General features: G+C 37.8%; 1 protein-coding gene across 1 annotated transcript in view; it reads left to right on the top strand.

Moving 5' to 3' along the window:
• The window catches only part of ATRNL1 (attractin like 1), a gene marked incomplete at both ends in the record, with an annotated part of 304,322 nt that overhangs the window by 164,717 nt on the left and 126,335 nt on the right, over nucleotides 1-13,270 (top strand). The window contains one exon of the mRNA XM_009635895.1: nucleotides 7,200-7,293. Within this exon, the coding sequence (XP_009634190.1) occupies nucleotides 7,200-7,293 (94 nt within the window). The remainder of the gene's footprint in view (nucleotides 1-7,199; nucleotides 7,294-13,270) is intronic.

The following is a 13,270-nucleotide window of genomic DNA, read 5'->3' as shown; positions in this document are numbered from 1 at the left end:
CCTAAATATTTAATAGCATTGTCATAGCTTTCCTTTTTTTAAAAGTTCAGCAAGGTGTCTTAAAGGAATTATCTGTGTGCAGCTACAAGTTTAGTAATCTTTGAAGTAAGCAAACATATTAAGTTAAAGTACCATTTGTAGTGAGCTCCATTTGAGAGAAAAATTGCTCTTGCAGCTATATGTGGGAGATGGGGGCTAAGCAATAAACGTTTTTAAATTCAATTGTCTAAAATGCATACTTCATGGAAATAGTGATGGGGATTCTTTTGTTGTCAGCCTCAGCAAGAACATTTATATGCTGAGCTAGCAACTCTGAATCAATCATGCTGTGGATTTATTATTTAATAAATTCTATAGGGTTGTGATTTTACAGCATGGATTTACTCTACTGGATTATATTGCTTTCATATAATATTTCTGTTCCACTTAGAATCTGCATGTTGTACAAAAGAGTAGTGTGAACTGCTATTTCCCTAAAAATAGAGTAGAAATTGCCGGGGTGTTTTTTTGTTGTTGTTGTTTTTAAAGCTCTAATGTCATCATTTCAGTTAATATGTATAAGTAACATGACAAAATAGGTTAAAAATTCTGCATTTAAAACAGTTTTTTTTATTGTAAGCCATAGTTTGTTTATTTATTTCCTTAAAATATTTAATGATTGATAAAATGTTTGCATGGTAATTAAGTATTTAAAATAAATGTTTAAACAAAAGCATGTGTGCCTAATGTAAACCCAAGTTGGAGAGGCGTGCGTGCAGTAGTATGGGAAGCCTCTTGAAGTTGGGTTGAACTCACTGTTCCTATCCAAAGGTGCAGCGCCAAGTAGATGTGCACCTACAGCAGTGCAGCAGGTCACCCTCACAGTAAAAAAGTGTATGTTTTGATGGAATTTCCCAGTTTTTAATTTGTGGCCATTGCTTCTTGTTCTGTCAGTGGGCACTACTGAGAGTCTGGTTCCCTCCCATCAGGTATTTATACAGGTTGGTAAGGTGCCCCTGAGACTTCTGTTCTCCGGGCTGAATCCCATCTCTCTCAGCCGCTCCTAATATGAAAGATGCTCCAGTCCCTTAATCACCTTTGTGGTCCTGTGGCCATCTTCTGTTTTGATTTCATTCTTCTGAAATGGTGTTCGTGGACATGGAGTATGATACAAACCAAAACATGGTAGGAAGGGGATGCCTGAGAGATTTGCTACAAAAGTCCACTCATTATCTGCGCTAAAAGACTTGATATTAGTGAGACATTAACTTAAAATGTCTTGCCAGTCAGTCTGGGGGTTTAATTTCCAGCATCTAAGTGTATCTATACCTAGAACACAAAAGTGATCAGAACTCATTAATAACGCTCAACCTGCAGGCAGTTTATACAATGCTGTGGACTTAACTCATCTTTCTCAGTCATGATGGGGGTGAATGAGTGGTTCCAAAGTACCGCATCTAAAGTTACTGGTCTTACTTGCAAGAAGAACTTTTGTAGCTGATATATTTTTTTTTAACATATACATATCATAAAATATATTAAAAAATTGAAAGCTGATTTAAAGAATGTAGACATATTTGGGCAGAAATTTGCAACATGAAATAAAGTCTCTGACAGGAGTTGTACAGTATATTTTGAATTAAAATATATCTTTGTGTCTATATTCTGTGCCTGAGTTTTTCACACACAAATGTGTGACAATTCTATTTCCCATCTTTTCTTGTATCTTTTAAGTGAAATATGAGCATTGGGAACAAGTTTTTCTGTGTTTCATGTACTGCAATTTATTTTGGAAAGTGCAAGGCTAATGATAATTCTTGCCTAATAGAAGGTTCTGAAATCCAGCAGAAGCTGGCATTTATTTTGAGTCTTAAGCTTGTCCTTATAATTAAAAACTGTTAGCACTATGTGAATTATGAAACAGAGAATGACAGATGTACTTCTTCCCCATGAGGGAAAAGGAGCCATGATATACTATCAGTCCCTGTTGTATCCTGGAGGTGTGATTATCTCATTGAAAGTACATCACCTGGAATTGACTTACTATTATTATTGACTCACTACTGCTGTCAGTCGTGTTTTGGGATGCAGATTTTTACTTTTTTTTTTTTTTTTTAAAAAGAGAAGGAAGTTTTGTGTATTTCATTTCTGTATGTTTAATTTTAACCAGTTGGTTTGCAGAGATTAATTCCTGAAGTTTGAATACTGAATATGAATACTTACATTAGGAGGAACTATAGAACGTGAGCACAATTTAATAAGACTGTTAGAATGTTACTGTACATTAAACTTGCTGTAGAGTTAAAGGAGGGTTTCAAGCTATTCTCTGCATTGGTGGCTGTCAGGGAAGATTTTGAGAGAGGATTAGTGTCATCATGCCTTCCTGATCTTGTTTGAGTATGATGCTGCGTTGGGTGCTGGAATATGTCATACGGCAGTAGAATCTGAATCTGATGTACCCTGTAGATAATCATGTCTCTTCTCTCACAGTCTTGCACTGCTGTTCATATGGTGGTAATCAGCAAAAGGTATAATGGCGTTGGTGAGGCTAGTTTTCTATGGGTTTGGCGTGGCGTTTTTTGAGGATAAGGCCAAAAGTTGACTCTAGATTTCTTTAAAAAAAAATAAATAGTATATTTAAAATAAATAAAATCAAGTTTAGAGAACCATTCCCTACTCAGCTTGTAAGTGTTGTTATCTTCCTATTTGTTTCTGTCTTTTTGTTAGGGATGCAATATCCCTATCCAAAAGCATAAAGGTTGTTTCTGCTTATATTTAATTTTTCTTAAACCAGCAAATCTGTGTAGGTGTGCTTCATCCTCTGATTTTAAGCCCACTGTCAGTGTCCCAAATAAAATAATTCATGTTAAGAATTTGGACATTATTTAAAGCTTAATCATGATAGAGAAGGTGTTGCTGTCAACCTAACATCACTTAGGAGATATGACAGGGCAAAAGATTCGCACTGTGCCTACCTGGGCATGTGAATGAAGAGTGGCTATCAAAAGTCTACGCTGAAGGACATGGGAACTAAATGGAAAGGAAAAAGGAGAAAGGAAATCAGTTAAAAGATGCTGAAACTTAGTAAAATGCTCAAGTGTGGCAGAAGCTGAAACTGTCCTTACTGGCTGAGAATCTCAGTGGGGTGGCTTAGCTAACTTCATACATAGCTGCAGAAAATACGATGTTGTAGGAGAACACTAAGGCACAAAAATGGGATCTCAGAAATTTCCCTTGACAGTGTCTCAGATTCATTCATTAAGATGGGGCAGACAGGCCCAGAAAATCAAAAGTGATAATGTGATCCTCCCACCATCTAGCATTAAGTAGTTTGAGCCAGGGATTTTCAGTCAGAGATCTCTGCTTACCAACATGCAGTTCTACTCAAACTCTTAAACCTTTTATTAAATACTTGGCGGGGGGGGAACTAAAAAAAAAAAAAAAAAAAAAAAAGGAATAATTTTGAATGTCACTTCTCAAGTATAGCTTTAGTTTTAACCCTTATTTCCTTTCCCTTCAGCTTTAGGGAGTTCTTACAAAGAAAAATCATGTTAAGCATTTCTTTAGATCAACATTAAAGATAACTGCCCTTTTTTTTGGAAGAAAAAAAAGTTACTTAATACAGGTTTTAGCTGCTGCTGCTGGAACTTAATCCTTATTCCTTGAAAACAAATGCATGGGAGTTGATTTCCAACAGATATGGGAAATATAAATTGCATCGTTTGTGCTGACTTCTACCAGCTGAGAATGACTGGTATAAAATATGTTTTTAAAACTGATTCCAAGATTTGGCATATTTCTACTAGCATTAGACTGCAAAAGGTGCTACTGTAGCTCAGTTTTAACTGTTGACTTGCAGTGCTATCAGAAGGGAAACCCTTCACTGAGAATGGTTACGCAGAGAAAAACAAATAGAAAACATTAAAGAAAATATGGAATGAGGAGTATGGAAATATTGAGGTAAAGGAAGAATGTAAATCTTCTGTTACTTTGAAATCAAAAGTAGCTTTAGGTTGCAGTTGGACTAGATGACCTCTAGGGGTCCCTTCCAACCCAAAACATTCTGTGATTCTATGAATTATAAACATACTTCATATTCAAATTTCTTTTGTATTATTCAGATGTACAGCCATGGAAAAAAGCTGCAGTGAGGCACAAAGTCAATGGCATCTAAATTTTTTTCCACTGAATTTTGTCCTGCTTCTGCTGTTGCATGTTTGATAATGTATTTGATAATGTAACTTTCACATTTCCTTCAGTAACAGCAGGGATGGCTTATATGTACTTTGGTTTTTGAGTTACTCTCTACACAGAGGTCCACAGATTGGTAGGAATCCATTTTTCATCAGACTTGCAAGCCTGAGAGTAATTAAAATATGTATTCACTGCTGTTAAAGAAAATTTGTCCAGATGAGATAAAGTAATGTAAAAGTAATTAGCTCCTGATGGCCTTTTTCAAGGTATTATCCAGTAAACAGTTAAATTACTGGGAAGTTGATCAATGAGAATAATTTCTCTTAATCTTTTAACAGGAGAAAATTAGCTGCTGGGCTTGTCAGAACTAGCTTTTTCTTTGATGAAGAATCCAGAATGTAAGGTTCTGAGTCTTCTGAACGCCTCCTTTCTTTTTCTTTTCCAACCATACTGATCTTAGCACTATAGAAGCTTCATGTGTGTTGTGAAAAAAATGCAGGTGAGGTAGAGCAGCCGTGTTGGTGTTTCTGGTGAGAGAGACCAAACTATGAGCTTATGCCTTATTGGTCTGCGCTATGAATACGCACAGGTCAAAATTTAGACATGCGTACATGGGAAAATAAATTTTGTCCAATGTTTATGTTATTTAAGTGTTCTCCAGTATAAAGCCAGGGAACTCCAAAGACAGAGTGCAGTGACTAAAACATGACACAGTTTAAATGGAAGGAAATACCTGGCTGATTGGAGAGGAGTTCATCAGTGGAGTGCTGTGTGAGTGAGCACACAGCACGCCAAAGTGCACTGTGCAGCTGCTGATTTGATTTGGATGTCCCTGGGGATAAATGGTGCTGAAAAGTTTGATTTATCAGTAATTCCATGGGCTGGGCATACAAGGCATGTCTGAGCTGCCAAAGGACAGGGGTTTGCCCTTCCACAAAGTCTCATATGGCTACATCTGTTACTTTTGCTGTATAATCCATTTTAAACCGCCCCCTTTTTCTTTTTCAAGAAGGTAAAAAGATGTGTAGTGTCCAAAGGCTTTTATAACTTAGTGTTTAAATACATTTACTAAATAAAAGCCACACAAGTAAAGTGAATTCCACTTTCACATTTGTGATCTGCTTCCTATTAAGTGAGCAATAACTATAGGAGTAATCAGCTAAGGTTTGGCCGTAGCTTCTGTATTTGTCAATATATTGACAGCTTTTGGAGTATGATTTGGAATTCAGGCTTTTAGCTCCTTTAGTGTTAAGAACAATTAACCATAAGTGGAATAAGCTGTCACAAACACATTCCTTTGTTTTTCACCGGAAGTTTAGCAAAGATTCACCCAATTAAAATTGACTTTGAGAAGAGGCTTTTCCAGCTTGAAGTGCCTAAATAATTCTTCCATAAATGTAGAGGGGAAAATGTGAATGGATTTAGGAAAACATAACTGATTATATAGTAGCAGCACTTCAATAAACATTTATTGTATAGTGTTAAGATTGTAGCAAAATTACAAAATTTAGCACTCTGTGGTAACTAGGTTTTTTTGGAGAAGTTGTAGCAAGTGGTATTATGAAAGAGAGAAAAACATCACGCGTCACTATATGCTGCATAGACATTTCTGCTATGTGTTTCTTGCAGGCAGTTTGAATCTCCAGTACCTCTTTAGCTGAATTGCTCCTTCAGCTTCAGCTGGCTATTTAACAAGTTCTGAAGGCTGAACAAACCATAGAATTCCTGACACTGAAATATTCTGTCAATAATATCTTGTGTTTAATTGTGGTTCTAGTCTGGCTGTTATATTACCATTTTCCCTATTTGTCTTAGGCTGGGGCAGAGAGGTCAGAGTGTGTACGGTATGGACACTGTCACAGAAATATTCATTGTGTGTTATGCCTTATCAGTAGAATAGGAACATTAAAACTCAATGCCTCTGATAGAAATTCAATATTAGGATTACAAAGTGGAAAATAAACTCTTATGTACAGGTCACCACTTAGTATCATACCTGTTCCCAAGCAGGAGCCCACATATTAAATCTTAGTCATTATTAAAACTTCATGCATAACTTCACGCATAATGTGATCATCAAGGTAGGTTCAGAGCTACTTTGTAGAAAAGAAAGACTTTAAATGTAGTGTGAATATTAGCAGGTAATTATTCCAGTATGGTGTGGGAACTTACTGACACATTTACTAGAGGGAGGTTATTAAGTTTTGTACACTTGGTTAGAAAATAGGGAAGACTGCCTAAACAAGATAGTCATGCATATAGACATGGGAAGGAGAAGTAAAAAGTAAGCTCAAGAGCTGGGAACATGAAGGTTTGTTTTAAGGTGAGAATCAATCGGGCAGGGAGAGTGGCAGTAAGCAGACCGCTGTGGAGAGATTTACTTCAGCCACTGGGTTTAAGAAGGAGTGGAGTGGTGATGATGTTTCTGTGATTCTCCTCCAGTTCAAATTTCAGGAGCTTGTAAAGATGCCTGGGTTTTGCTTCTGGAGTATTCTTGTTGTGGACCATAACTGTAGTACTAACTTCGTGTTTGTTCAAATAGTTTTAAAGCTTTCTTTTTGCTCGCTTTTGTCAAAAGTAAGAGTTCCAATTATATTAGATATTTTACCGAACATCTGCAATAAAACTATCTTTAATTAGAAATTTGAAACTCATGGAATTTTGCCATTGCTTTTGCCATTGGCCAGGATTTCACCTTGTATAGAAAAGATGTATTGTTAATAATTTTGTGTATTGCACATTGAAATGGTAGACTTTAATGGCTGTTCTCAAACTATCATTTAAGATGTGGAGGAGAGCCCCTAATGACAGATGCATAGTTCTTAACTCTATAGAAAATAAACTGAATGATGTGCTACTGAAATGTTCTTCCAAAGCAGCTTATAATTGAAGTAGTAATTTCTTTTTTTTTAATAAAGCTTGTAGGAAATTTGTTTAGGTTTAGGTATTAAAGTCCACGAAAATTCCTTTAGATATAAAGTAAAATGTGGGCGAAGAAATCTCACTTTTCCTTTTTTATTTTATAGCTTGCACATGCAGTGGACATGCAAATATTTGTCACATGCAAACAGGAAAATGTTTCTGCACAACTAAAGGAATCAAAGGAGACCAGTGTCAACTGTGAGTACAATTAAATGTAGCCCAAAGTTACTGCAATTCATACTTAGTGTATAATCACTTTTTTTCCCCCTTTTTTTGTTTGCTTTTGGTTTTGGATTTTGTGATTGACCTGGCAATGTTTTAGTGATGAATCTACTGTTCCCTACATTTCTTAGGAAATGTTAGTATTACTTAGTCTTTTGTTAAAGGGTTACATCACAGATATTAGTAAGATTTTGCAGACACTACAGATGTAAAAAATATCCTGTAAAAAGAAGTAACTGGAGAATTACCTGTAATTGTAATCCTTTTTTAAGGATTTTAAAAACAATTAATCTAAGTAAAAAATATCTGTGAAATTGGTAATTATATTCAGTACATTTGTCACGTCTTGATCAGAATCTACAGTGATTAGATTTTTGGAGTTTTGGAAACATATTAAGGTGTACTGTGTTTTATACATTTTCCCATGTCATTGAATATTGAACAGAGGAATGCATGGACCTGTCATTGAAAGTACAATTAGTGCATCTTGTTTTGTACTGGAATAGCTTATTGTGTTTGTCTAGAGGAAGGGCTTGCAACTTAAGATAGCGCATAACAAATGGGAGGACTAAGAACAAGGAATGACTGAAGTGGAGTAACTTGTCAAGTAGGAGAAATAACACATTAAAGTTAACTGTGAATAACCTGATATTTAAAGATGTTTCTTTCAGTTCATTCTGCCCTGTACACTGCATTATAGGAATCTTATACCTTTCATGATTATAGTTATTTTAAATAGTATGTGGCCCCAAAAGTGTCTTAGCAATGCTGGTTGGAACCGGGGAAAAGGCATAAATACATCTTATTCCTCTCCAGCAGGGAGAGGTGCCAGGAGGTTATGTTCTGCCTGCCACGGGGTGTATTCTTTCACTGGATTTGTGGATTCATCTTTGATAGACTTAATGCACTGGCTTGAATCCTACCCTTAATGCTTTTCTTGATAAATAGTCAAGAAACAAAAATACCTGTTGCAGAGGCGACGTGTATATTTGTGAGAAAGAGCTGTGCTGGTAGGTGTACTGTTTCCATGGTACCTCTGGGACTTTTTGTCTAGCCAATTGTAGGCTCTCAGGATGAGATGGGAAACCAAGATCAGGACTAAATGATGAATTTTTATCATGATGAAAGCTGAAGAGTGATCATATCTTTAAACTCTGACTTAAGTCTTCACTGTGAAGTTATCTTTTCCTCTTTTTGTGTCCAAACACGTTAGCAGTTGTAGATGTTAGTGAGTGGTTTGATTACCAGTGTGTGGCATGGGCATATATTGATGCCATTATACCTACTTACAAAGAATGGAGGGGAAAAAAAAAATAAAAAATTCTACGCTGTGCATCGTAACACTTGAACTACAGGAAACAGTTTCTTTGCTCATAACTCCAATCCTTTACCAACTACCATACCATTCAGCCTAAGGCGCTCTTTCCCCGGTCTGTGTTTCACCTATTTTGCTGTTGCTTTCCCTTTGTCTTGTGCCCATTTTATCATTGTTTTCTCTGGTCCAATTTGGAACTTTTGTCTCATACGGTCGGTTGTGCTGCTGGGCCGTATCAGTCTGCTGTTCTGAGTTTATGTCTGTCATAAAAGGTTCTTTTAGCTCATTTAAAGGTCTCATTCAAAGGTTGCTCTGCTGGTGGATGCTCCTGTCCTTGTCAAGAGATACAACAATTCCACAAAATGGAGAAAACAGAGATTTGAATTTTGACTGTTCCAGAGTAAACTTAAAAATCACAATTTCAGACTGAAAATCCGTGGTTGTGTCACATGTAATACATTCCCTTTCCTAGGTTGTTACATAGACCAAAGACTTATCCAGGGCAATCTATGGTTTTAAAGCGTTTGGTATTCCAAATGCTTTCTTTTGGATAAAACTCTGCAGAGCAGCCGTTTTCAAATTGGTTTTGGCTGTGATCACATTTCAGATTGTGAGGTTCACATCTGTTGGGTTTGTAGACACAAATATTAGCATAAAAATGGAATTCTTGCTCCTAAGTCCTTTCCTAACTCTTCTTTTAAAAAAATAATTAAAAAAAAGGCTATGTAGACTATCTAGTTTATGACAGCACATGTAGAAAGAGACCAGTTCCAGTCATAGACACTTTGAACATATTAGGAGAGTATCTAGGATAAAATTTCAGTACTAGAGACTAATTGTTAAGATCACTGGGTATCCTGAGGAAAGCCAATAAATACAGATTTAAAGTTTTAGTACATATCATCAAATGATACACTTAGGATTTGTTATTTTACTCTGATGCTTGATTTGGAAGAGTGATCTGTTTGTGTATGGAAGTTTCAGTCAAATGTTTTTTAATTATTTCCCTTAGAACATCAGGAGATAAGAACTCACTGAATCTAGTCCAGTACTGCCATCTAATTTGTAAACTTGATATGAGGAATACAAGTTTAATCAGATTTGTATTATGTTTTAAAAAAATAGAAAACTATTTTCTCTGTAAAAATTATCCTTACACTCAAACCTGTTTGACAGTATCATATTATGTCAAAATACGTACACAGTAGTTACCTAGAAGATAAGGATTATTTTAAATCATCTAAATGCTTTACTTGTATTTATTGCTTTATTATATTCTGCATAAATCATTTGGAACTTGATTCAAAGTGTGAATACTGTTCTGCATAGCTCTGGATAAAAATTGGGGTTTTGCCTCTTGTTAGATAGGCTGTTGTGCAATCTCAGCAGCAAAACTATAACCATGTGATTTCTAAAATAAGGATTTCTGTGAAAATTCCAAACTCTAACTGTTCAGTGTGAAAGTTAGATTTATATTCCTGTCAAGAATCCCATTGATTAGAAAGTCATAGCTGCAGGGTTGTATGTTATCTCTCTCTCTCCTTCCCTCTGTCTCTTCTTCCTTCCCTCTGACGCTTTTATATCTGCTTGCCATGTGCAGTACACACCATGCCTTGGGGGCTCCTTTTTTGGAAATCAAGGAAACATTACAATACTTATTTTATTATTATTATTATTATTTTTCCCTCCCTAGCTTAAGAACAGCTAGTTATCTGTGGCTTTATGGAGGATCATAATTTTTTTTCTTAGTTTTTATTTATTTATAATTTTTTTTAGTATACCTATCTCAGTTATATTAATTTCTGAATTGTGCTCTTGGACAGCACAACGCACAGTGGCAGTTGAAATCAAAATTAGTGTTCTAAAGCAGCTTTGAGCATACATTTACATTCTATTTCACACTGTTTCTTTAATGACATGATATTTTTTCAAAAAAGAAATATTTTTGTTTCCTTTAAGTAGGTAGTTTCAGTTAGTAAAAACCTGTAATGCTCTCTTAATCAGGAGGAACTGATTATAATGGTTTGATTATTCAAAGTAAGTAGACTGTAAAACAATAACTAAAAACACCTTGGGCTTTTTTACTTAATTTTAATCATGAAATGTGCCATTGACAATAACAGGAAAATCAGATTTACTTCAAACATATTTTTAGGTGAAAACTATTACTTTAAATTAGTTTTATTTGATTTTATGTAATATTACATTTGCTGGCTGCTCATTTTATTCCCTCATAGAATTTTGTCTACAGAGGTTTTAAAATTTCCATAGGTTTCAGTGTATCCATTATATACACAGATAACTTCTCAGGATTAGACCTATGGAAATGTAAGGAATATGGTAAGGGGATGTTTCAAGGTTCAAATTTTGATATTAAATGAGAGAACTTTTACTGTATGCAAGGAAAAAATATGAAAATTATAGAATTAACTGAGTAGTTAAATCATTCTTTGAGAAGTTTCAGTGTGTCTGGGCTCTTCCAAGAGACAGCCTTCATCTGGAGATGTCTGTAGCTTTTGTTATCCCTTGTAAATCTGTGTAAATCTGGACATATTATGAGCATCTGGAAAGGTTACAGGGTTACAAATGCTTGGTGGAAATAGGGTTTCATAGTGGATTTTTCAAATTGTCAGCTTTTACTGGATGTACTGTAGCATTTATTGCATTGTACTTCCCAGTTACAGCCATTGCTGTAGTTTTGCAGGAAGGAAATCAATCTCTGTTGTTAAGTAATTTCTGCTGTGGCAGATTTTAGGCTGTTGGACCTGTCCTGTTGGTATTGAAACATGGATGGGTTAGATATTGTTTTAGTGTATCTACGTTCCCAGGCATAAATCAGAATAATAATTATTTTACCTAATTGGGAAACATTAAAGAGTTCAGAGCGTTTGCTGTGGTGTGTAAAAAAAGAACTACCAGAAAACCATGTAAGAACTGGGTAAAAACTGGGCTTCCAGAGTTCTGTAATGAAGAACTGCTAGGTGGAAATAGAATATTGGCGTCAAATGGGAGCCAGCTTTCTCAAAAGGGGAAGAGGGTCTTTGCCCAGGAGCTTGCGGGGCTCATTGACAGGGCTTTAAACTAGATGTGAAGGGGGAAGGGGAACCTATTGGGCTTGCCAGCGACAGGCCAGGGGTTGATATGCAAGGGTTAGAGGGACTGGGGGCTAGTATGAGCCCTCAACCTGTTGCCCAGCAGTGTGCCAGGGGTGCTGCAGCAAGGTTGAAGTCTGGCGGAGGTGAGCCGGAGGCTCCTGAGGTAATAGGAGCCAACAAGGAAAAGCCCATGAAACACCTCAAAGGAAACAAGGAGTGTACTGCTATGAAGGTGATGAGGCCGACAGCTCAGATGAGATGCCTCTATACAAACGCACGCAGCATGGGAAACAAACAAGAGGAGTTGGAAGCAATCATGCTGCTAGAAAGCTACGACCTGGTTGCCATTACAGAAACCTGGTGGGATGAATCCCATGACTGGAATGTAGCTATTGATGGCTACAGGCTGTTCAGAAGGGACAGGCGAGGAAGGAGGGGCGGGGGCGTTGCCCTTTACATCAAGAAATCATTACAGTGTGAAGAGCTGTCCCTGAAGAATAGCCACGAGCAGGTCGAAAGCTTATGGGTAAGAATCAGAGAGAGAGGCAACAAAGGGAACCTGGTGGTTGGTGTCTACTACAGGCCGCCAGATCAAGAGGAGCTGACTGACGAAGCATTCTTCCTCCAACTCCGGGAGGCTTCGCGCTCGCAGGCCCTCGTCCTGCTGGGGGACTTCAACCACCCCGACATCTGCTGGAAAACCAACACGGCAAGATGTAGGCCATCCAGCAGGTTTCTCGAATGCATTGAGGACAACTTCTTAAGCCAGGTAATAGACACCCCTACCCGAGGGGATGCGATACTGGACCTGGTGGTCACCAATGCAAGCGAGCTCGTCGGAGATGTCCAGATCGGAGGCAGCCTGGGCTGCAGTGATCACGCGCTGGTAGAGCTCACGCTCCTGAGGGAAATGGGAAGGACAAAGAGTATAGTCAGGACCCTGAATTTTAGAAAAGCCAACTTCCAGCTCCTCAAGGAGATAGTCAGTAGGACTCCCTGGGAAACGGCCCTCAGGGACAGGGGAGCAGAACAGAGCTGGCAGATCTTTAAGGAAGTGGTCCACAGAGCGCAGGAGCTATCGATCCCTAGGTGTAAGAAATCAAGCAAAGAAGGGAAGAGACCAGCGTGGTTGAGACAGGAGATGCTGGTCAAGCTAAGGAGGAAGAGGGAACTGCACAGGCAGTGGAAGCAGGGACAGGCATCCTGGGAAGAGTATAGGGAAGTGGTCCGGTTGTGTAGGAATGGGGTCAGGGAGGCGAAGGCGCAGCTGGAGCTTAACTTGGCTAGGGATGCAAAGAATAATAAAAAGGGATTCTACAGGTATATCAGCCGGAAAAGGAAGGTTAAAGAGAGTGTACCCCCGCTGATAAGCGAGACCGGCAGGCTGGTAACAGCAGATGAGGAGAAGGCTGAGGTACTCAACAACTTTTTTGCCTCAGTCTTCACTGGCAACCTCTCTCCTCACCCCTCCCAAGTCGATGGATGGCATGAGGGGGACCGGGAGGGCGAAACCCCTCCTGCTGTAGGAGAAGACCAGGTTCGT

The sequence above is a fragment of the Egretta garzetta genome, unplaced genomic scaffold (assembly GCF_000687185.1).
Source record: "Egretta garzetta isolate BGI_Z169 unplaced genomic scaffold, ASM68718v1 scaffold273, whole genome shotgun sequence".
Taxonomy (NCBI): Eukaryota; Metazoa; Chordata; class Aves; order Pelecaniformes; family Ardeidae; genus Egretta; species Egretta garzetta.
Note: the sequence above shows the minus strand (reverse complement) of the source record. Positions and strands in the feature narration are given on the sequence as shown.